The sequence below is a fragment of the Phaethon aethereus genome, assembly GCF_964289735.1.
Source record: "Phaethon aethereus genome assembly, chromosome: 6".
NCBI lineage: Eukaryota > Metazoa > Chordata > Aves > Phaethontiformes > Phaethontidae > Phaethon > Phaethon aethereus.
In genome coordinates, this window is record NC_138580.1 from 11,665,011 (window position 1) to 11,689,491 (window position 24,481).

At 44.1% G+C, this 24,481-nt stretch overlaps 2 protein-coding genes across 4 annotated transcripts in view; both read right to left on the reverse strand.

Annotated features, from left to right (window-relative positions):
• Window positions 1-6,147: 6,147 nt before the first annotated feature.
• UMPS (uridine monophosphate synthetase) lies at window positions 6,148-11,133 on the reverse strand (the record flags this gene model as incomplete). The annotated part of the gene is made up of 6 exons (XM_082001124.1): window positions 6,148-6,336; window positions 7,065-7,179; window positions 7,705-7,880; window positions 8,559-9,227; window positions 10,431-10,584; window positions 10,990-11,133. 6 exons carry the CDS (start codon window positions 11,131-11,133, stop codon window positions 6,155-6,157), a joined length of 1,440 nt encoding a protein of 479 aa, XP_081857250.1. The 3' UTR covers window positions 6,148-6,154.
• Window positions 11,134-16,751: 5,618 nt separating this feature from the next.
• Window positions 16,752-24,481, reverse strand: part of KALRN (kalirin RhoGEF kinase) — a gene marked incomplete at both ends in the record, with an annotated part of 523,644 nt that continues 515,914 nt past the window's right edge. For all 3 annotated transcript variants that reach the window (XM_082001554.1, XM_082001555.1, XM_082001553.1), the window contains 5 exons: window positions 16,752-17,297; window positions 19,514-19,652; window positions 20,575-20,775; window positions 21,935-22,013; window positions 22,904-23,068. In XM_082001554.1, the coding sequence (XP_081857680.1) occupies window positions 16,752-17,297; window positions 19,514-19,652; window positions 20,575-20,775; window positions 21,935-22,013; window positions 22,904-23,068 (1,130 nt within the window). The remainder of the gene's footprint in view (window positions 17,298-19,513; window positions 19,653-20,574; window positions 20,776-21,934; window positions 22,014-22,903; window positions 23,069-24,481) is intronic.

Below are 24,481 nucleotides of genomic sequence, written 5' to 3' on the forward strand. Positions count from 1 at the left end.
CTCGCAGCGTTTCCCAATTCAACAAGTTTTCAGACACCCAATCCCTGTCCCACCGAGGGGTTTTCCACCCCTTCGCCTCTTGCCATCTCCGCTGCTCTTCTACTGCCTTCTCCCAATCATCCATGACCTGTGTACCACAGAACCCCACTTCTGACACCAATTAATGCCGCGACCCCGTGGCAGGAGCACCCTCCTGCTCTGCGGGTCTAGCAGCACGGCACAGGGGCTGCGGTGGCTAGTTTGGCGAGAAGCGTGTGTGCTGCTCGGCACGTACACAGAGAACCCCCAGAAATGTACCCCACAAACTTGAGGCCACCAGAGACCACCTCAGCCAATAAGTCCATGTAGGAGATCCCTCAACCCATGGGAGTCGTGTGTGACCACGACCACGAGATGACCACAGTTCAGATCCGACCTGGGCTACAAATGGGGCGCCTGGAGGAGAACCCCTTGGAGCGGTTCTCCTCCAAGCAGTGGGCCTGTGACTGGGAGCCCTACCTCCAAAGTAACTTCTTGGGATTGAGTGTCCTCACCTTATAGGTGAGTGTTATGAGTATTTTGTGTCATCATTCTAAGCACAGATTCAGTCTCACACCGTGTAGTTGTAGTTCCCAACTGACATCCTGAACCTGTAAATAAGTTGTGTCTGCCGAAGTGTTTGTAACGTAAGATCCCTGTTCAGTTTGACTGTTCTACCTTTTTCCTGACCCCATTGAACTTTTTTTTAGAACATATTTTGTTGGTCTTGCACTTCCGTGACAGACCCAGAAGGATTACCTGGCCTGCGAGTGTGCGAAGATTGCAACTGTTTGCAGGTTTGCTCTGTCACGCACAAAGACACCAAGGATTTATTACCTATGTTCTTTACTTCATTGCAGTTTGCTACTATCAAGGTAAGTATAGTTACGATTGGCAAAACAAGTATAACTATGCTACAAGTTACTACAGATGACTACCAGAAAGCAAACACAGAGCAGCGGCAATATTAGCAGCAAGTCTCTATTTCAATATTACAAATTACTGCAGAATTACCACTAGTAAAGCAGCAAATATAAGAAATTACTTACATGCAAGCCTTTATGTGTGCATGTGTGTGTATATATATATATATATATATATATATTCAAAAATGTTACCGGTACCAAGCGCTCATCAAACCCATCCCAGAAGTGGAGCCAGTCGACAACGGATGAAGTCTCACTTGGACGATGATCTGCAACACGGAGCCCGGAGTCAGCCTGGTGTCCCCAGCAAGGGTCCGCTCTGCCAACAAAATCTCACGGGCAACAGGGGTTCATGTGCAGGAAAGAGGCTCCATTCTCAGTAAAAAGTCAGTCCTGTTTATATCACAGAGACATAAAGGGGCGTAGGACACCACCACCCAGAATAGCCAATAGAGGCTGCTAATTTCTATTTTTCACCTGGCACAGCCAATAACTGATGATGTTTTCTATTCTCTCAGGCCAATTTTTGTTTTATCAGACTGTTTTTCTCTTCTGTGACTTAGAACAGCCAATAGCAGTTACCAACGCTGAGGTCCTCAGGATGTTTTCTCCCTTTTCCAGGTTTTTTTTTTCACTTTCCTAGGTGATAAGTTGCTGTTACAGTTCCTTGTTTTTGCGCTTTGCATCAATGGTATCTCAGGGTATCTCTGGTTTCTTGGTATCCAGCTGCACTTCAAAGATGCCAGCTGCACTCCTCAAGGATGCTTCTGGTTCCCAGGCCCGGTTCCCAGGCTGGCAGGCATTTTATCTGTCAGTATTTGAGCAGAGGTCATCTTCTGTTCAATATTTCCCCCCTTACAACCAGGTCACCTTTATGGCTGCTCCCATCATCAGCCTAAAACAATGCCTCTCAGCAAAGCAGAAATGGTCAGCTGCAGGGAACACCACGGAATTTCCCCATCTAAACAGAATCACAGAATCACTAGGTTGGAAAGGACCTTCAAGATCATCAAGTCCAACCATTAATCCAGCGCCACCGTGTCCCCTAAACCATGTCCTGAAGCGCCACATCCACACATTTTTTGAACACTTCCAGAGATGGCGACCCCACCACCTCCCTGGGCAGCCTGTTCCAATGCCTGACCACCCTCTAGGTGAAGAAATTTTTCCTAATATCCAATCTAAACCTCCCCTGGCGCAACTTGAGGCCATTTCCTCTTGTCCTATCGCTAGTTACTTGGGAGAAGAGACCAACACCCTCGTCGCCACAACCCCCTTTCAGGTAGTTGTAGAGAGCGATAAGGTCTCCTCTCAGCCTCCTCTTCTTCAGACTAAACAACCCCAGTTCCCTCAGCCGCTCCTCATAAGACTTGTGCTCCAGATTTGTCTGGAGTCCTATTTGTGAAAATGTCTTTTGTATAGCTACTATTAGTTGTTCAGGAACAGATCGAAAGTGCCGGCAGTGGCTTAGCTTCTCCTGCAATACCTGTTTGGGCTAAACACAACCTATGAAGTACTATCACACTTCTGCTCAGGAGATCATGCTCTAGGCAAGAATTTTGCAGTTACAGCCCTGCTTGGGCATCTTCCTCTTCTCCCTGCTGGCCAGCCTCCACCTACAGCCCTGCAACGTCACAGCCTGACTGCGGGTAGCATCAACTTAGGAGAAAAAGCTCAGAGGAGGACAGGAGTCATGCAGAAACAGAGAACCAAGACTGAGGACAAACTAAACCCAGACATGCAGGCAGAGTCCCTGCCCCCAGCCTGCAAACGCCTGCCAGAAGGACTAGTGGAAAACCTGATGCTGGAGCAGGCACCAGGCTTGAGTTTTAATTTGCTGCAGCATTCAGACATGAAGCTGTACTCGTCACTGTGGCACAGCCTGACCAAGAACCAGCAGAGTGATTACAAACAAACAAAACATCCAGCCTGTCTAGCCCACTGTCCAGTTAAAAGTTTTCCAAAACAGACCATTTCCCTGAGTCAGTGACCTCCAAAACTTCCTCCGGGTGTTTCACATTCCTTTGGTCCTGTTCCCTAAATGCAATGTTTGTGTCACTTGCTAAAAAAATCCAGAGCAACAGGCTTTCCAAGTAAATTTAAACGGAAGTGATTCAGTTATTTTTTCTGGGATTAAGTCTTAAATAAATTTCCATAGAATAGGCTATGGAAACAATAATATGACCTGCCAATTATTGGTTAATAAACCAATTCTGATACTATGATGTACAAATCATACTTTTAAGGACAAAAATTTTAACTCAGATGGTTTTCATTCAGTGCTGGGTTTATCAAGATTTTGCAAGAATTTTAAGTCCAAGGCAAGCACTGTACTTTTGCAGTTACATTGATTAAAGTGCCCAGCCTTGCCACAACCTCAGAGAGAGAGACTGAACTTTACATACAAATATCAAAAGCTACATAATAATTCCTTAATGGTTCCAGCTTGTGCCGGTCTCACACAGTCCCTGCTGTGACTTGCTCAAAAATAGCAGCAAGTCAGCCCTTTTTCTGCTGCAAGCACTGACAATACTTGATTACAGTCTTGTTTCACTATGAAAAGTATGGTATCCTTTCGTTCTGTTATAAACCATACACCAGAGTGGATTAAGATTTGAAATTTCATTATAAATGCCTACTTGCCAGATAATATAAATCATGTGATAATCCAGAAATTTAAATATAGCCGTACACCTCTACCCCAGACACGATCAGATCAGAGAATGAACTGCAAGACTTTCAGATTCATATATTATGATGCAAATGAGTTTTGTAAATTGTGACCTAGTTCCCATGTTAGGAACAGTTGGGACCAACAGCAGGAACTATGCGATGAATGTGAGCAGCAGGGGCAAGCAAGGAAATCAACATTTGTTCTTAATTTGAAATGGATTTTTAATCACTTCCAGGTGCCTCAAAGAAAGTGCACACACTTGCTTACTATAATCATTCAGACAGAAGAATGCATATAGGAGGTAACATGTTTTTGTTTTACTAATTGAAATGTTTGCAACACTGGTGTCAAATGAAGCGCCAGAACACAGCTCTTTCTGGATGATTTACAGAGTGCACAATGAAGGACTGTGAAACGATGTTTTCCAATCAGTCTGTTCCTCAGAACCTGTTTTGTGAAGAAAATGAATTGCAAATATTCTCTAAAAGTGACTGGATATTAGATCACGTTAATCTTTCCAAATCCAGTTGCTCTTTTTTCAGCTAGGGGCCTGATAAACTAGCTCTCAGAAGACCCCGCTCAGAGATTTAGCTGCATAGATGTCAGCCAGTCACTTAACACGATTCAGCACAGTTAGTGGAAAACACTGAACTCAAGAGTGCTGAACTCCAGCCTGAGGCAGCTTTCTGGTAAACTCTACTGTTTTAAATGAGGGCATCAGCAAGGGTGTAACTTCTTGAAAACCACACCGATTTTCATCCTAAGCATATCTAGAATTGGTATCGCTGGAAACCAAGAGCTGTAAAAGCGCTGGGGCACCGACGCTCCTGAAACTTGGTGTCTCCGCTCCCCCTAGTGGAAAAAATAATTTTCTGCAAAACAGTTTATGTGAGAAAGTCTTGTTACTGCTACAGGCCTCAAGGCCATGAGATAATGAAGATGAGACAGTAAACAAATCCCAACTCCCCCATTCATGTTGAAGGACTGGAACTTCTTAGAAGTTGATGTGAAATACCACGACTTAGACTGTTGCAGGGCAGCTGCACAAGATACATCACACTCATGAAGTTGCAGCTGTGAAAGGAGGCCCAAGAGAGCCTCCACCTTCCCTGGATGGAGTTCTCCACATGTAAATGATGATACATAAGGCGACTATTGAAGGAAACGGCAGCCCCAAGGAAAACAAAACACACACACAGAAAGTTCTAATATTCTCTCCACAATAACCAACTCCTAAGCCCCATAAGCAGCCCCATCATAAAGGGGAGTGAAGCACATTTCCAGGGCATGTGGAGTGTGACAGGGTGAAGTCGTCACCCACAACACACCCAGAGAGAAAGTCTTTCAGTTGTACGTTTCTGAAATCTGACTGCCACCAGGGCACAATGTCACAAATACAAGAAGCATAAGCAAAGCCCTCAGACCCAAGCCTGCAGCCCTTGGTCTTGGACACTCTGCATAGATTAATCCAAACAACAAAAACTCTTTTGAACTTCAGCGTTACTCCAATCTCCTATTTTGAAAAGCTTAGTGAAGAGTCTAGTACTAATGCCAAAAAACACTTCTCACTATAGTTATCCCTAGCCTACAGGTAAATGTATCAACAAATGGACTCTGCTTTCTGCGTGCTTTGCATCAGCACAGCAATAGCAACAGTCTAGAACTCCATCACCATTCATCATTGTCTTCTTGATAGCAGTGAAAATTCAAGTCAATTTCCACCACACTACACTATTCCATCCTTTCTAATCAAAACCAATCATACAAGGTATTTCTATACTTCTCCTGATTCATTGTGAAAAGTAATTCCTGGAAGTATTCCAGCTATTGTCACAAAAAGTCAATAAACAGAAAGTACACTTTTGTTTCTCATTAGAGGAATCAACAGCTCCACTGTAATTAAGCATACAACTAGCTGCTCTGACAAATTCTTTGTAGCTCCTGTAAAGAGGATCAGGAGTAATTCCTGCAGTCACCAACAGTATTTCACACTGCCGCAGAAAGATAACCTATAGAGCCAATAAAAGGAAAAACAGTAGCAAAAGAGTATTTATTAAACACCACATTATTCAATTTCACAGTGTGGGATTAATATCCCTACTCACTCCTTGGAAATAGCAGAGCTCAGTAATCCTACAAGAGTGGGGCAGCAGGTCAGGTCTGCAGGTGAAGTTTATTAAGAACAGTAAAACACTGTTTCCAGAGCCAGAAGGAAGTTGAGGGTGGGGAATAGAAACAAAAGCAAGGACAGCCAACCAAAAACCCTTGGAGTGTTTTGTGCAACATTTTTCAGCCGAAAAAAGCTATTAAAGCTAAAAAATGGGCATGAAGTTTTGGGCTCATACATTCAAATATTAAAAAAAACATGGCATGTACAACTTGATCTATATGTGTGTCATTAAAAATAACATGGTAACAGATTTTTCTCCAAAAGGGCAGTTTTCTCCTGGCTGAGGTGTCTATGTATTTAACTGGAAGTCCCATGATGATTGCAGCTCCATCATCTTTGTTTATTGTCTAGGGAAGTAGCCTGCTTTCAATCTTTTGCATGAATACCAAGTCTGCTGACGTAGCTCTCCCAAGCTGCCTTCCTGTACTTCTCTGCTTCTTGAAGACAGTCTGAAGCTGACAAGATGCCACGTCCCACAATAATGATATCTGAACCTTTTTCATTAATAACTTTGTTGGGGCTTAGGTACTTCTGTCCAAGGTTATCACCTGAAATAGACACACCACTTTTTTTAGTTCATACAAAACTATCTACTTAAAACTGTCAAAGAGGTGCTGGAACAGAGAACAGGTATGCTGTTCCAGCTCTCACCCTAACAATCTACAGACATAACACAAAACTAACAAACCCCCTATTACAGAGATCAAATTTGACAGAGCGCGCCCTTCTTCACAACTTACTAAATCACAATAGATGGAACAGTTATGGAAAGCAGCACCAATCAGGATTACTGCAATTAAGGCTTAGTTGTCTTAAAACAGGCAAAACTCCCAAACATTTGTGTAAGCACTTGTGATTTCACTTCAGGTTTCATAAGAATTAAGCATTGCAGAGAAATATATCTCCCCTAGCTGGTTCAGTCAGTGTAAGACTTCCAATTCATTGATACTGCATCTGTATCAGTATTGTTAGACTTCTGTATTTGTTAAAAATCTTTTCTCTATCCTACTGAGTAGTTGTACATCTAACAACACTGAGGACACTTCACTTTTTAAGGACTGTGCTTTATAGTGTGCACAGAGCTGCGCAGCCTGCTGATTGCCTTTCAGAGCTCCCAGGGAAGGGATCAGTGTACCCAGACATACAGAAGGCAGCCCATATTGGCAAACAGACTCCTCCCACCAGAGAATCAGCAAACCCTTTTCAGAAGTCACTTTTTCACTGAAGGCTAGATCACTTTTTACAGACTGATTATAAATATTTCAGAAAAAGTTACCTCCAGTTTGCAGCTGCACCCCTGGAGTTAAGTGAAGAAATTCCGGTTTATTACTAACTCTAGATCCAGATATGAATCCAAAAACAAAATCCGGGTTGTCTTCAGCCATCTGTACCTGAAGATGAGTAAACAGGTAAAAGTGATATACCTAAAACTGCGCTTGACTAACAATCTGCTTCTCATCCACCCTTTGACACATTAAGCTGTGCAAGGCAGGAGTATGAAACACCTGTTCTTGCTTTATCAATATAAAGTCACCAAGAGCTGACTCACCCCTCACTGATCTTGCTGCACTTGCAGTCAGGAATATGAGTGTTATGTTTCTTTATGTTATAAATAATACAATGAATGAATTTAAACTAATTAGAAATGTATTGCTTAAGGAAAAAAAAAGGGGGGCTAATAGCAAATGTGGTATGTTTACTAGAATTCACAGTGAACTCTGACCACCTCACATGACTAGCCTACAGCTGCAACCTTTAAATACCACCCTGTCAAGATTCCCAAGTCTCCACTGGAAAAAAACCTGTAATAGTTAAGAGCTGGAGAGACTTTTGGAAGTGCAAATACTAGAAGCACACAAAACCTCTCCGTCACAGCACTTTACAAGCTTTATCCTGAAACAAGACTGCCTACTTACCGCAGCTTTTGTGTATTCACCTGTTGCAAGTGACCCTTGGGAACTCATCTCAGCAATCAGAAGACAGCCGCGCTGGAGAGGAAGACCTACTTCCTTCAGACCTTTCACAACTCCAGAGCCTGGAACCACGTGGGCATTAACAATGTCTGACCAGGATGCGATTCTGAACACACCACCTGAGAACATTGATAGGAAGACATAGGCAAAGTGTCATTAGAAATGTATTAAGCAGGAAACACAAGTCAAACAAAGCAAGCTGCATGCTAAATCATTCGCATTTTAAAAGACAGTTTTACTACTTAAGCTTGACAGTTACAAGTTCAGTCTCAGACAGTCCTGATAGTTGTCTAACTACAAAGTGTAATCTCTGTTTTACTTTTCATAAACACTTCTTAGTATCTTGCCTTTAATATTAACTGAGGCATTTATGGTAACCTAAAAATCCACTGTCACAGGTGCTACCTTTCAGTAAAGCATACACATCATACAGACGTAAGGATCAGAAAAAAACGTTTCTACAGTTCAGATGCAATATCAAATGAAAGCTGTAGAACGAGCACACGAGCATACAACAGCAGGCTGCCTTAAGAAGTCACGGTGCATTTTCTCATGGCAAACACCTACTCAAAAGTACTTACTGAGCACAACCACAGATTCATAAAAAGGTTTAGGTTGGAGGAGACCTCTGGAGGTCACGCCCTCTCAGCAGGGTTAACTTCAAAGATAGATCAGGTTGCTCAGGGGCTTGTCCCCTTGAGTCTTCTCCAAGGCTGGAGATTCCACAATGTCTCCTGGCAACTGTGCCAGCACTGCAATCACACACACCAGCAGCAACACCAGTTGAAGATAATCACCTTCGTATTGATGTTTCACTGTGTTTCCAATGTCTGCAAATTTCCTGTCTTCAAAAATCAAGAATTCATGTTGATCTGCAAGTGTTCTCAACTCTTTTACTACCTCTTGGGTGAAATCATTCAGGATGTCTATATGAGTCTTCAGGACACAAATGCTCGGGCCCAGGACGGCAGCTAACTGCAGCAGCTCTTTGGAGCTGGTGACATCAGCAGAAAGGCACAAGTTCGTTTGCTTCTTTTCCATGAGCATGAGAAGCCTGGCTGCAATAGGATGTACCCCTGGCAGCTTGGCACGAGTGCTGAAGCTCAGCTCTTTACAGAGTCTCTTCATGGGTGCGGGGCCATTCTGGGCCACTGGCTCAAACATATTTCCCTGAATGAATTTCTTCACCTTTTCAACCATCTCAGCTGCCACTTCTCCCTGCTGCTGGAGAATCTCCAACACCCCGGGCAAGGTGCACACAGAGTGCAGGCGAATTCCACGTTCCTCTAACCTGGCCTTCCCACCCTGCTCCCTGTCCAACAGCACTACAGCATCCGTGACTTTTAATCCTTCTTTCTGAAGAACTTCTGCAGTTTCCAGTACACTAGATCCACTTGTTACCACATCTTCAATGATCAAGCATGTTTCTCCTGGATTAATGGTGCCTTCTACCAGCCGCTTAGTACCTTAAAAATAAAAGGCAAACACTCTACTAAATGAAGAAAGTTTAAAAGACCCCCCAAAAAACCTTAGAAGTACCAAAACTTTAACTTGCTAGGCTAACATAAAGATCATATTTGTTCCACGTACAAGCATACATTGCAGCATACCCTGAAGTCCAACGGAATTCGAGAATACGAATTTCACATTCACTGTCAGTATGAAGAGGAAATTTGTTAGTACCTGACACCACAGTTCTTACCACAGCTCAGTCACTGACTCATAATTCAATTGATAAGGACTGTTACTTCTCCAAGTTAAGAAAATACTTTTTTATGTTTCCAGAAGTTATGTTCTATTAACAAAACTGACATATTGTTAACTGCACAAATTTAAATCTTTGGATGACTACAGAAGTTTATTATTGCCATGAACTGAATGCTCAGAATTACAAAACTATATTCTCCAGTTATTTAAAACATCTTTAAAGAAGCCAAGTTACTAGTACTCTTCAGCATATTTCCTATTTTCCACAGGCAGTATTCTGGGCTTAATATGCCTGTTAGAACAATTAGAAGGAGTAAAGCCCCAAATGCCTTTGCCCTAACCAACAACAGGCACAAGTCCATGAAAGGCCCCCTGGGGGGCAATAACAAAGGATGCCTAGTTTTCCCAAGGAAGTAGCAAGCAGCAGAACATTATGCAGTGAGTACGGTGCTCAGACCATGATAGTCTAGAGTACAGCTTTACAATCCACGTGACACCAGAAAACTTGTGCCAGGCAGTTAATTGCTATCACAATTGACTTGTCCTTCACAAGAAGGAAGAGGTTCTGTTTGGGGGTGAAATGTGGCACTGGTCTCAGCTTATGAGAGAAACCGAGTTATAAATCTTGGTTTCTGGAAGAGGCCAGTATCCCAGAACCATAGTAATGGTGCCAAGGAAAAAAAACAAAAAAAGCACACAAGCAAAAATAAAGAACATCACCCCCTCCCAAGAATCTCCAATCCTACTACAGCAGGATTCAAGCTGCAGCCTAATCAGCAACCAGCTGGGAGAGCCTGATGAGGTCAGGATGCTGTGGGAAGTATGTTTTAGGGGGAAAAGGGGCTGCTTTTTGAACTGGAGTGGTAAACTTAAACTGCACATTACAAAGAACTACAAATATATAAATCCATTTTCCAAACAAGACAACAAGTAGACACAAATTCTTGATTTGAAGGTTTTACCATAGTCTTTTGCTTCCTTCCTCCGTATCAGCATTGGAATCTGATTTTCTGAGCAGATAATCGTGGCCAGCGGCAGTGCTGTGTAAGGAACGCCACACACACAGTCATACTCCAGACCAGCATCTTTGGCTCTTTGAAAGAGAAGATCTGCGACCTGTAAAAGGAAAACCAAGCATTTTTCAAGTCAGACTGCTATGAACGTGACTAAACAAATGTATTGCCCAGGAAAGGAATGCAGGTGCATGAAAAACTCTCTCCTTTACACGATTTGACCGCCGCTGTCCCTACAGCGAGCAGCCAGCCCGACGCCTACATCCAGCTGTCTCCTGGACAGCAGAGCACGGCCCTAGCCGGGAAGGGCTCTCAGGAGAGGCCGCGGCAGCGCCCCCGTACCTCCTCCCCTCCTTCAGCTAGAAGTGACCCTCAGCCCCGCAAGAGGCGGAGAGATACCCGAGGCCTCCGGGGTGCAGGCACCGACAAGCGCTGCCTGGCACTCCGAGCAGGGCCCGGCCCGGCCCCTCGCCCCCCACAACGGCCGCGCTCGGGCCCGGTCCTGTACCTGGCGGAGGAGGAGCGGGTGGGAGACGAGGCCGCGCAAGTCGATGTAGACGGGGGAGGCCCGGCCACTCTTCAGTACGAAGTCGCCGAAGCGCAGGGCGCCCGCCTCGCGCAGCGCCCACGCCACGCGCTCCGCCGCTGCCATTCCCCCCCCCCCCACACGCCGCCCCGGCGCCGGGAGATGACGAAACCAGGGAGGGGCGGGGCGCGCTGCGCGCATGCGCAGGAGCCGGGTGGCACGTGGCGTGGCAACTGTTAGGCGAGGGCGGTGCCGGGGCCCAGCTCGGCCCTCCGCGGGGCCCGGCCCTCCGCGGGGCCCGTCCCTCCGCGGGGCCCGTCCCCCTGCGATCCCCGCCCCGTGCTGTGGGGCCCAGCCCCGCACGACAGAGAGGCCGGATCCCGCGCGCCCAGCTCCCCACGGCGTAAGGCCCAGCCCGCGCCACCCCGGGCCCGGCTCTCCGGGCCCCGGCCCCCAGGCGACGGGGGACCCCTCTGGGGAAGCTGCCCTCAGGGTCTGAGAAATAAGACTGACCCGGTCGTCTCTGAACAACTGTATTTAATCAAAAAAGCCCAGAAACGGAATCATTAGTATAGTCTATTTATGGGAATGCAAGGACAGAAGATGTACAGTTTGAAGCTACATCTGTAGATGATCATATATATACGGCAGTATAGTAGATACAACGTGGGACAGCAAGTAATCACCTCACAACAGTACACATGAGTGATCAGACTGACAAAGGAAATATTTACAAATGTAACCTTTACAAAACAACATTGTGTGCATACAAAATGAAACTTGCAATAAAACTGAAGATACATTTAAGGCAGACCAGCAATACACTGAAATAATTAAGGCTGTGGAATCACTTTGCACCTTGAAAATGCTGAGCTGTTAGCAATACTGTTTCTTTTTTCCTCCTTCGGTTGATTGTTGCAAAGATTGAAAAGCATCAATATGTTCCAACTGTTTGCTCTTATCTCAGTGTATGAGTCTGAGATTTCATTTTTTTTCTTTTTTTGCACTTTCTATTGCGTTTTCCTTCCAAAAGTTATCAGCAAATTGACTTCAGTGGCAGAGCAAGGCTGAACAGTTTGGTAGAAAGAGAAGTAAAAGCACCAGCATCATAAGTTGTACATGAAGGTGAGATACGGCTTGAGTAGAGATTTTTTTTTTCACTAGCTTCATAATAAAGACTACAGTTACAGCGAATATTCAGCATCCTGACGCTATGGTAACACTCACCACTATACAGATCCCAGAACGAGAATTCATCACTTGATGGCAGTATGCAGTCAGCCTAGTAAAATGGGATTTTATTTTGTTTCCTTGGGAAAGCACCATTTTCTGATGGGACATGAAATAATGAGCTGGAAAATAAATCCAAGCCCTGTGTTAGAGGAGAATCTACCTCTGCAGCAAAAGGAACAGCAACAAAACCAGGTGGTTAGCCCCTGTGTTAGACCTTTGTATATACAGACTAGCCTTTATATCTGTCTCTGAAGTTTATAATATCCCAGGTCACTTGATGCAGTTCCGTCATTGCAGGGGTATTAAAATATGGTTACATATAGTCAGGTCATAATGTGTGGTTCTGCATTTAGCCTTTATTCACTGTATTGGTAACAAAGGCCTAATAGCATCATCAGAAATGCTCAGGAACTCCACTGAAGCCACAGAACTTGTACAAGTCAGTTGAGGGCATGGACTTTGTCTCGGCATTAACTTAGCTTAAAACTAAAATGCTTTTAAAGATAAATGATACTGAAAAAAAAAAAGGGCAGTAAGACTAAAGAAGACTTGTTGGTACAAGAAGTAAGCAAGAAATTTTACAAATTTTAAAGCCTGGATTGCTTTAAAATATTAAAGTCTAAAACCCTGGACTGGCTACAGTGTGTCATCGCTGTAGTAGCATGCACAGGGGGCTTGGCAGCTTGGTGGATCACCCACAGGGCAGCAAGTGCTTGGGGCACCTGGTGGGAGCTGACAGTGTTACGTGGGCAATCAGATTTCCTATTCAATGGCTAAGGGTGAAACAGCCTGGCCTGGCTGCTCCAAGAGGAGTGGAAAGAAAGGGAGCTGAGCTAGTTTCTCATTGCCACGTGTGTTCATTAAACGTAGCCGTCTTAAATAACGAGCATTGAGTGTCACCATGCCCTCAGGGTGCCTTTGCCACTGCCTTTGCCGCTGCCTTTCTGCAGGCCTGTCACCCAGCCCAGCGTCAGGGGACACTGTGAGCAAGTGCACTTTGATGTCAGTGCGGGATAAGAGCACCGTGAAGGTGTCTGAAGGGGTGGCTGTGTGCGTAGTGCCCGACTGCACCAGGCTTGTGGTGCTCCCTTGCTAGTGTTCCTGTTGGTCATTCTAGCTGGTCTGAAGCTGCCGCAGAAGCTAGAGCGTGCAGCTACCATCATGCCTTCACTTGGCCGTCTTGGGAATACCCTGAGTGGTAAAGCTGCAGGTGGAAATCTTCCCCTTGGAGTCAGCTGCTCTCTGGGAAGCTTTGTAAAGGCAGAACGGAGCTTTATCAGAAACTCTGTTTCCCCATGTTTGTTACAAGCAATATTTCATGCACACAAAACCCCCAGTAGTTGGAGAATGCTGCAAAGGGGGTCGGCTGTGGTGCTTCTCACCCAGTGGGCTCACTCCAGGCCTACTTACCGAGCTTCTGTAGTCTCTTTACAACAGAGTTACAGTTTACAACAGAGTTACAGGACCTGTTGGATCTGCAGAGAGACAACAGGTTTGCTGAAAAAGACCTCGAGAGAGCAAGGTCACAATACTTTGTATTTATCATACGGCAGCACTTCATGTCAAGTTGATATTACTCAGGAAAAAGAAATCTTTGAGATAAAATGCAAGAACAGTTAATAATCACAAACATATCTGGAAGTACTAACAGGTTCAAGTTTTCCTGAATGTGCTTTAAGAAGAGCAATGCCCAGGAAGAGGAGTTCTCTAACATGAATATGGAAAAAGCAGAACCATAAAGGAAAGCAATCCCATAACATTCAAAATCTTCAGAGTTCAGCTCCTCCAGCTCTCTCTTGATGAGGAATCTCTTTTTTTAATCTAAGCATCAGTATATCCTCCTTCAGCCTTTTGTTTGGTTTTTTTTTTCTGTTATTTGATAGCAACAAGAGCCTTAACTATTCCCTTTAACAATCCAGCTTTTCCTCTCTGTGCATCCAAAGTGTCTGCTGTTGCAGTCTGAGATGCGAATCTAGGAGGTAGGAAAATAAAATTATAAATAACTCCGGATTTCATGTGATACATGAGAATTTGTTTGTATTAATGCCAAGCAGAAAGACTGTGGCTTAAACTGTACCCACAGGCCTAATAAAAGCTGTGAGTTTTATAAACCACACTTCCATAAACATTTTTTTAAGGGCAGCACAGAGCACAAAGAGCCTGCTTTGACAGCTAGGATAAAGTACAAACAGTCCTGTAGTGAGAAAGTACTTGAGGCTGGTGCTAATTAAAGACACCCTTTCATGACTGCTGTCTGAAGAAGTTTCAGTGGCTAAGCGATCGCATACTTCACACTCGTGCTCAGTATGAGAGTCTGGTCTTTGTCTAAGAGGTGCTGCTGGATTGCTTAGAAAATTAGCTGCTACACTACAGAGTGCAACTGAGAGAGGTTCTAGCTGATCCAGAAGGTTTAGCCTCTGTGAACACAAGCCTTTCCACAACTTCCCCCTGTATTAGATTTCTCTCCATCAGCCACACAGCCTCATATATCACTTCTGACTCTGCTCAGGCACCCGGGCTCACCCTTCGGACTGTGGCTCCCCAACCTCAAGGTCTGTTCTTGTACTGCATGCACGTGGTGCTGAATGTTGGGTTTTTTTACTATGCCTCCTTTCTTCTCCACTAGCAAAATATTGACCACTCCAGCTTACTGATAGAGCAAGCACAAAGAGAAGCACCAGGTCTCCTACCTGCCGTGAAACTGAGCTTGGAGATGGATCAGAAAAAGGGCTAGCAGAGCCCCAAGAATTTAACAGTATTTGCAGAGTATCTCCACCACCTGCTGGCAGAGAACAATTTTTGCTCCTGCAGATATATTGCAGGTCACAGTGCAGTTACTTGGATGGTAAATTAAATCTGACTCTTGCCCTTACAGGAGAGTCTGTACTGAGCACACGTGGTCAGATCAAGCCCTTTTCCTTAGGAAAACCTTTGGTAACAACTGGCATTTCCCATTACAGGCACAGCAATGGCACTCAGCACCAAGACAAAGTCCTTGCATGCCAGGGGAAAAAAAAATCTCTTTGATCCTCACCCTACAAGGCTATAGAGTCTTATGGTGTGGCAGCAGGATAGGGAAGCACAAGCCAGGGAGGTGTTTCCCCTCCCAGTCCCACTGCTAGAGAGGAGGATTTGGCCAGCCTGCAAACTGCTGATTTGTGACTGCAGGCTCCCTGCATTGGTTATACTTAAGGCTGGCTCCATCACTGTAACATCAATATGATGATGTTGCAACTTGGCTTGCAAGAGAGAAATGTTTTAATTGTGAGTATTTTTTATTTTATTACAAATTAGGTTTTGGACATAAAAATATCCTCACGAATGCTTTGGTGATGAGGTGCTAACGGCAGCTGAGAGATATTTACAAGTTTGGAAACGAAATGAATGACATAGTTTGAACACTGAAAACAATTTTCAAGCTGTAAGTACAAGGATGAACTCACCACTCCTACTGCACTCTGAAAGGCTTAGATGGACTTTGGGCCAAGCAATACTGAAGCTAGAAATGGAACAGGATCCTTTATATATATATATTTATATATATGATACAATATATGTATACTGAAAACCTGTGATAGAAAAAATTTGTCTTCATCATCATCATCATCTAGTTTACAGATACTGCAAAAATTGGACACAGCCTTTTCTCAATGCACAGGTTTTGCAAAAGATTTCTGTACAGTGTGTATAAAATGCTTTTAAAAAACCCATCATAGTCCCATTGTGCTTAGTCAAAACCAGCTGTATGCTCCAATGAATTCAGTGCCTTAATCGTAGCTCTGAAAAGTACTGCATGTTGACTTGACACAGCAGAAGGCCCAAGGATTAACGGGGGATTTTGGTCTGAGCACTAGCATGCAACGAGAGTGTATCCAAGCCATGCCACCACAGAAGCTGATCCAGCAGTGACTAGGGCCTGATCTTGCATGTCCTATGCAAGCAAAGTCCCCACTGAAATCCTGGCAAACCCAGGCATATGGGGCGTGCAAAATCTGTCTGTTAACCTGGAGCAGGCTTGCAACAACTGCACCAAAAACTGACTTCAGTCCAGTTCTGCAGTACATGCTAAGGTCAGCCTACTCTCACTCCCCCCCAACTAGCCTACTCCTAATCTCTCGTACATTTTGAAATCAGTTCAGCAAGATCAACAGGATTTCTTAGAAGGCTGCCTCACAAAGATTAAGGCAACTGCAATTTTGGCTCTCATTTCCAGTTGGTGTTTGCTTCCCGCAGTACTTTTTTGGCGGTGGATATGACAATACCACGTGTCCCAAGAGGAGCCCACCAAGTGGAGGGAGAGGGTACCCACCGCTGTTACCCCCTTCACTGTGGTCCTGAGGAACTGGGCAGGTACTGCCACCTCCGCCATGATTTGTAACCTGCAGTTAGGGAAGCCACGTGAAATGCAAACGCCGAATGCGGGACTATGTACAGACAGATCTGCTTTGCTGCTCCTCGCTCCCTGCGCCTGGCCTCAGGACCAGCAGTGTAGGACCCCAGGGATGGAGGCATTACGTGCCTGGGTTCAGCCTGCTCATCAGGAAACTCTTGACACTGGGGACTGGGTGCACGTCATACTGATGCCTGCGGCGCTCGATGAAGGAAGCCAAGCGGGAGGTATCCAGTGGGATCTTGGAATAGCTGCCGTTGTGTGGTTGCAGCCACGGATGCTGTAAACAAGTGGCTGCCGTTGGCCTTCTCCTGAAGTCTTCCTGAAGGATAACGTTGATGAAATCCCTGGCAGCATGACTCACATCGGAGAAGTACTCGGGTGGAAAGCTGAAATCTACTCTGCACACATTGATACAAGTCTCCTCTTTGCTTTCATCCAGGAATGGAGAGACACCACTTAACATGACGTAGGTGAGGACCCCAATGCTCCAGATATCCGTGCTCAGGGAGACAGGAAGGCCTTGGATAACTTCAGGAGCTGCGAACTCTGGATTTCCGAGGAGGTGGTGGACGTGGTAATGGCCTGTGATCTGAACTGCATCTTCCAAATCAATGATCTTGACACGAGGTACTGGGATTCTTAAATCAATAAGCAGATTTTCTGGCTGTTGAAAAGATAATGACAAAAAGTTAATTATCTTACATTTTTGCAAGTTAAATGTGTAGATTTCATTTAGGTTTAGTAACCAATCAAAGTTGCATTTAATCAGATGTGCAAGGTACAGATCAGGAGAGTGAATGACAAAGAACCAGCTCAGCTGCTGTTTACACTGCTGTAAATTCATATCAGTGCTGAAGTTGCAATGACAACACCCTCTTTTGCACTAGGGAACACACCGGGATTTTGCACTTTGTCCCAAATACCGACAGTATATTTCCCAAACTAATCTCTACAGATTAAGAGCGCTGACAGATTTTTAAATTTTTATAAGACTTGTGTATCTCTGAGCAGTTTATTTAGATTCCTTTTGTTTACATGACAGCTCGCTACATAAACATGTGTAATTTGTAGCAGAAACGTTCTTCAATAAGTAGTTACATTACTACTTCTTGAAGTAAATGTTCAACTTTGCTCCCACTACCACATATCCTGGGACGGACTCTGGTGCGTGCCATTACTATTGCTGTCAGTTGCAATGGATGGAGCTGCCAGTGTTCCCTTATAAACACCAGCACACAGTCATGCCTTCCAAGCCAGAATGCAATTATATTTCATGCCAGTTGGTCTTCCCTCTCTTTTACCAACTCTTTCAGTATTTAAGAGCTCTCTCTGCCTCTCAGTGGGAGATGCTGAGCATTGCCTATACACTCCGCTCTGGGGACTTAACATGGATTTTGCTTCCTTTGTTGCCTCTGAGATGATTTCTGAATTTATGTCTTGCACCCTCCTTAGAGTCATTTTTCTGTCTCATAGCCCCTCATCCTCATACATATTTTACTGCTGCCTCATGGCTATATATATAAAGCAAAGTTCACTACACTGCTGTTCAGATCTCCCCACTTGCTCTTCTCTTGTGCTGTCTGCATCAACAAAGACAACACGTTCTTGAGCAGGATCCTGGGACAAGACAGTCCATGGCTAGGTCTGCTGTCACTACCAATGCATCTCCTACTTGCCACTTAGCAACAGAAGGTTCTCTATTTAGCATCCCTCATTCAGGAGAACTGTAAATAGGTCACAGAAAATTGGCTTCCCACCTTGTTTCTGGGAAGTATCTTATGATCAAATAGAGAATTCAGTGCAGTTTCTTACCTCCAAGTGACACCTACTTTTTGACAGGTCCTATAAATACAGCAGAAAATACAAATAATCATACTGAAAGAAACCATGATGACTTAGCCTTTTGGGACTAATGCTCACATAAGGTACTGTACAAAAGGAATAATTTTTTTTCTGTAGTGGTAGTAGGCAGCAGAAGAATAAAAGCATCACTTCATCTGACATGCCTGGAGGTTGAGAGTTGAGAAGAGATCTCCTTGGAGCTGGACTGTCCACTATACAAGGAAGTTAAATTCTTATGTCGTTCTCCATTTTTAATTGGCATTTAAGTCTGAAAAGAACCTTATAGATTATCTGATATCCCTGGCAACCAGAATCAATGTTGCAGATCACAAAACTCAAAACACTTGAGCATAACTTCAATCGCTAATTCTCTGTGATCCAAGATAGCTGGGATGTTGGTGAGGACAGCAGTACAATGCCGAATCCAGGACAGTGCAGTGCCTCCTGCCATGTGCGCTAACAAAAGGAGGTACAAGCTGTGCTAATGTAAATGAACGTGACATTAGGGACTGCCTGAATTTCATCTCCACAATGCAGCCTGTTCTTCCTCTGCACCTCTCCCGGGGTGTATTTCCCACCCAGTTCCCCTCTCAGGCTCTGCAGCACAATGCAGCATGCTGCTTTCCCTTGCTCCTTCCTTTGCCTGGGCACAAGCCAGCTACCAGCTTGGTAGCTAAGTTGATACATGTGTAAGCCTAAACCACACCCTGTGGATTTATTTTATAATTCCCCTTCAATCAGGTGCTGGTAACACCTCACTCTTGTCTCAGACATCCTCCTCCTTCATTAAATCCAGAAAGCCCTTGAGAATAAACCAGTGAATCAAGGAAATAGGTGCATCTCTTGTCTGAAGGAAGAAAAAGACCTTGTGCTGCAGGTCAGTAAGTCCTTTTTCTTGTCCAGAGGTCTGAAAGATAGTGCTTCTCCATTTAGTGATCATCTCTTTGGGGTACAGACTGCACCCCCTCCCTGCCTGTGCAGCTAGGAACTCTCTGTACTAGGGCACTGAATAATAGCATCATTCTCTTTTCTTCTTACCTTTATGTCTAAGTGAGCCACTCTGCAATTGTGAAGATACTGCAAGGCTTCCATTGTGTCTCTTATATAGAAAGCGACTTTTTCCTCCATGAGTTCATCATGGTTCATTAAGTAATCTAAGAGACGACCGTCATCCATCCTACAAACAAATCAAACAGTGCACATCAAAGATCACATGGTATCTCTAGGAACAGTTAATATTTGAAAACAAAATTGCAATGGAAACTTCATGACCTAAAAATAGAGGAAGCTAAAATGGAAGATCTGATGAGCATTTAATGATATCTCAAGATACTGCAGGCCATGGAAGTGGTAGAATGATTAATCCTCAGTTGTTATCTCTGGTCCTTGAAAGATTTAGCAACAGTCTCAAAGTAAACTCGTTTGCTTAAGGATGGATTCAATAGACGGAGGCAATTCCTTTGAAAACAGATCCTCTTAATTATTTGGATTCATCTAATTATTTATAGAGCTGGTTGCATAATGCAGAAAAGAAAACACTGACATTTTCAGCTGGTAATATATTCTGTGGGAAAACTAACCCAATAAAAGTTTGCCACCTACTTTTATTTATCTGCATAAATAAATAAGTAAATAGCCCAAATATACTTTGTTGGATATACTGTAACAAAGAAGCATTTTGGATTTTGATTGCTACTTCTCCTTACAGAGGCAAGCATAGTTGCTACACAGCTCTTTTCACAAAGAAGTATTAGAACAATGCAGGCTTCAGTCTAGCTGAAACATATTTACTTGAATATAAAAGGTGGACAAAACTGCCCAAATAAATCTGATGCTATTCAATGGGACAAACTGCTGATACAATTACCCAAGCTTCACCGGAGTAGAAAGCAGTTTTATTTGTCCCTCTGAATTTTATTTACTGTAAAGAAAAGGCAGTGGAAGCTCTGCAGAAAATGACTATTTCATTTGCCATCACAATCAATAAAAAACAGATGACAAAATCTTTGCCCTGCTGAAGTCAGGGTGAATTTTATCCTTGGCTTTAAGAGGGCTGTGATTCCTACCCAGACACTTGAATTCAAGCTCCACGTACTTACAGTTCCAAAACTAAGATGTAAGAAGTAGGAGACTCATAGGTATCATGGATAGTGATATACTGAGGATGCTGTAGGTGCTGTAACAAAGCTGCTTCCTGTGCTGCTTGCTCTTTCTTTTTCATTTTTTTACTGATGAATTTTACAGCAACGTCTTTCCGGGTGGCTTTGTGAACACATTTCTTTACTATGGAGAATCGACCCCTGAAATAAAAAAAAAACACAACAGAATAATGAAGGAGCCTCATGAATAAATCATTACTAGTTTTCAGTGCAATAACAGACTGATTTTTGAAGTGTTATTTGATCCATTGCATTAATATTTTACAAGGAATTAGATTTAACTAGTTGTTCATAACTTTTCCAACAAAGAGCCTCCATCTCTTACTCTGGGTGTAGAGATTCTTTGGGGATTAACAAACACTGAGAGTGAACAGTGTCACTTTGCTTTGCGCAGCCATACAGATGTCCTCTAACAATCTCCCCTGGGTTCAATTTGCTGCCACTTTTACAGGTTCTATCTCTTTTTTTAGCTTGGGGTGTCCCTTCTCCAGTTGCTTTAATAAAGAGCTCAAACATTCTCAGACAGCTAAAAGAAAAGCCTTGCTAAATAATCACTAACCTATCATTTTGTCTCACTGTTTCAGGCACACAGTAAGAAATTAAGAAAAAAGCCTAGCACCATTTCTGAAAGTAAAACTACTCAGTGAAACTGTGTGCTGAACTTGGCCTCTTATTAGTACATCACTCTTCTTTCTATAGAACCAGAGAGACTCCTGTCCTTTCAGCCCCCGAATTACTTGCCTCATATCTCTCAGCTGAAGAATGAACTGCATTAACCTGAATTGTCTGTGTGCCCCTTATCTGTTGTCTGCGCAGAGCACCGACGTCTGACAACGTATGCAGCTCTTATTTAGGCTGCTGTTCAACTGACCATCCCATCAGCAAAGTGCTTCGGCATGTGATTTAAGTCAGTCACATGCCTCATGTGCTTCATCAAACTCAGTCTTTGAGGTTAAGCTTATCCAGAACCAGCACATTGTCATGACTTCAAAAGCTCACATAAAATCAGAGATGTCAGAGAAGATACCAGCGAAAGCTAGCAGTGGCTCTCAGAGATTTGGCTGCCTAATTGTTCACAAGTTTGCCAGGTTGCAATCCTCAAATCACAACTGATCTTGAAAAAACAGGATTTAGTCCATATTTTAGCCACTCTATAGTTTAATCAGTACTTAACGTGCTTTTGCAAGGAGCAGCAGTTTTCAAGCTAACTACAAAAAGCACTGTAAACTTTCCTCCAAGGAAAAAGCTTCAAGCCATTGTTTTGATGTTTTATTGCAGTGGTAAGCAGGGTTAATATTACCTCCCAATCTCATGCAGCTCTGCATAAGCGAGGTCAAAGTTTTCCTTCCATGAAATAGTGGCACCATCAGCAGCAGAGTCTTTGGGAGAACAAAGGACATTCAAGAAAGCATAAAATTAAAGACAGTTTCCAGTGGACTATAAACTGCATATTTTAAAATTATGGGAGACTATATTACTTAAAACCGTAAATAAGAGTCTAGTTTCATACTGCTCAGGCACAGGTCCAATGTGTTGCACCACTAAAAGCCAGAGTTCCCCAGAAGAAGGCGTGGATAAGGTGGATTCAAATCTGTCCTTGCAATTTTGGTCTAAAAAGGGCCATATGGACAGTCTAAGGGCATGTCTGTGCGTCACTGGGAGCTACGATTATGCCACGTGAGCTTTCATTTCATCCAGCACAGGCTATTCAAGCCAGTCACAGACCTAGTTACAAACTGGAGCTGCTAAAACATGGGGAAATGTGGGCTCTGCTCACAGCACCATCATGAGTGAGCTGTACCCCAAATTCCTGCAGGTCCGTATGCTGGGGGCTCACCTCCATTGCAGCCTTCCTATGCTGCATTGCTCGGAGGGTTACATTTTGCAAGCTGACTTGCAGACCACAGCTGGGCTGCCCAGCAGAAGCCCCTGGTGGTACCAGTATTGTGGAAAGGCAGGGGATGCAGTGGGCAGGACATGGAACCAGTTGCCCAGAGACGAAGACAAGAAATGGTCTTTGGATAGAAAGCAGGGACCTGCTAGGAAGCTGCAATAGCTTCTGTGACAGAGGGAGGCTGTGAGCCCTGCTGGAGGAGCAGATGTGAAAAGCCTTTCTAGTGGCATGAGCTGGCTTCCTCTTGTATTCCTACCAGCTCCAGAATCAGCGTTTTTATTGGGACCTGTCAAAGCACAAGTCTATCTTGCCATACTGACTGCACAAAGGTGGACACCTGCGCACATCCGCCCCTCCTCGCCGTGCCCCACTCACCGTACTCTGGGAGCCTTACAAATTCAGACGGGTCACTGGGCAAGCTGATCCCCCAGGGGTTGCTGGCGCTCACTCGAAACTGATACTGGCAGCCTGGGGCCAGGTCCTCAATGACAAGGTACGTGTCCAAAGTTGAGGCTACTGACTGCTGCCAGACTTGTGAGCCTGCGTTTTATCAAGGGAGAGGAGAGCAGAAGGAAACAGTCTCAATATGTGAACTCAGAGCAGAAGCTTTCTCTGCCCAACTCATGCAGTACCCTAGGAGGTTAAAATCCACAAGGTTTTTAAAAGGCAATGTTACGGCAGACTGGTGTATTTCGGTTAAACTAGAACCGGACTGCAGGAAGCTATTTTGTGTTGCAGCCACCTTCCAGTCTGGTTAAATGAGGGAAGAAGGAAATGCCTCTGCCTTGACCAATAGTGATGGAAAAAACGCAGCCCAGGGACAAGCTGACCTCTCTAGCAGTCTAGCCGTGGCTGTGTACTACAAGTGATGTCTCAGGGCAGTGTGATAAGCCAGGAATGGAGAGCTGATTTGATGACAACTCTGCTGTGAGAGAATTGCTAGCAAAAATACTGCAAAAAAAAATATGGACAAGGGAGTCCCAGGTGAAGCTGAGACAGGGCGTCCGTGCAATTGAAGTGCTTTTGCAGATGAAGTCTCTCAGAAGACATGGTGGCTACTGTGAAACCCGGAGCTGCAGGAGGAGAACCAGCTTTCTGAGGCTTAGTATGGTCTTTTTGCAGATGAGCAGGATTGCAGCAGAGAAATGTGTGGCTCTGCAATGTGTTTCTGCTCCTAGCAGAAACAAACCCAACAATTGCCCAACCTGTGGCATCCAAAGGGGCAATACTTTATTCATCTGCACAGGGTCACAGAACAGAAAAGGACTTGTGGGACACTGTGCTCAGTCACAGCCTATTATTTCTTTCAAGAATATATAAAATGTTATGTTATTTTAGTAAGTTCAGGGCCTTTTATCTTTACACTATTTACCATGACCCATATATTTTGTGTGCACTGTGAGCAAATTCTGATTGCCAGGTCTCACAAGGTCAAGGCTGGTTTTACAGAGAAGAGTCAGTGATTCCTCTGGAGTGGGAAGAATACTGAAAACTGAAAACACTGGTGCTTTTTTGCTGTTTGTTTTGGTGGCTGTTGTGAATAGAAGAGCTTTTATTCTTTCACAAAAATGACAATCACACTGATAGCATAGTGAGGGTCAAGGCAAAGTATTCGCTAAGAGGTGGTATTAATATGATGGAGTGATTAAGTTTGCACATTTACTAACATGAGGTAGGATTTTTTTGAAGGATGAAGGGGAAAAAACAGAGGCCACAAACCTAAGGCAAGGTTTACTGCCCAGGGACCCTGACACCTTTGTAGGAAGAATGCAAAAAGGGATATGAATCATTTCAAAATGCCCTTTTCAAGAGCACATAGGCATAACACATGCCTGTGCATATTGGGAAAACAGTGTGTTTAGTATCTATTTAATTATTCAAGGGAAAAGGATGGTTGGATCTAAGAACACATGGATTTCAGAGCTGAGCTTGAAAAGTATGCAGGGATCTGCA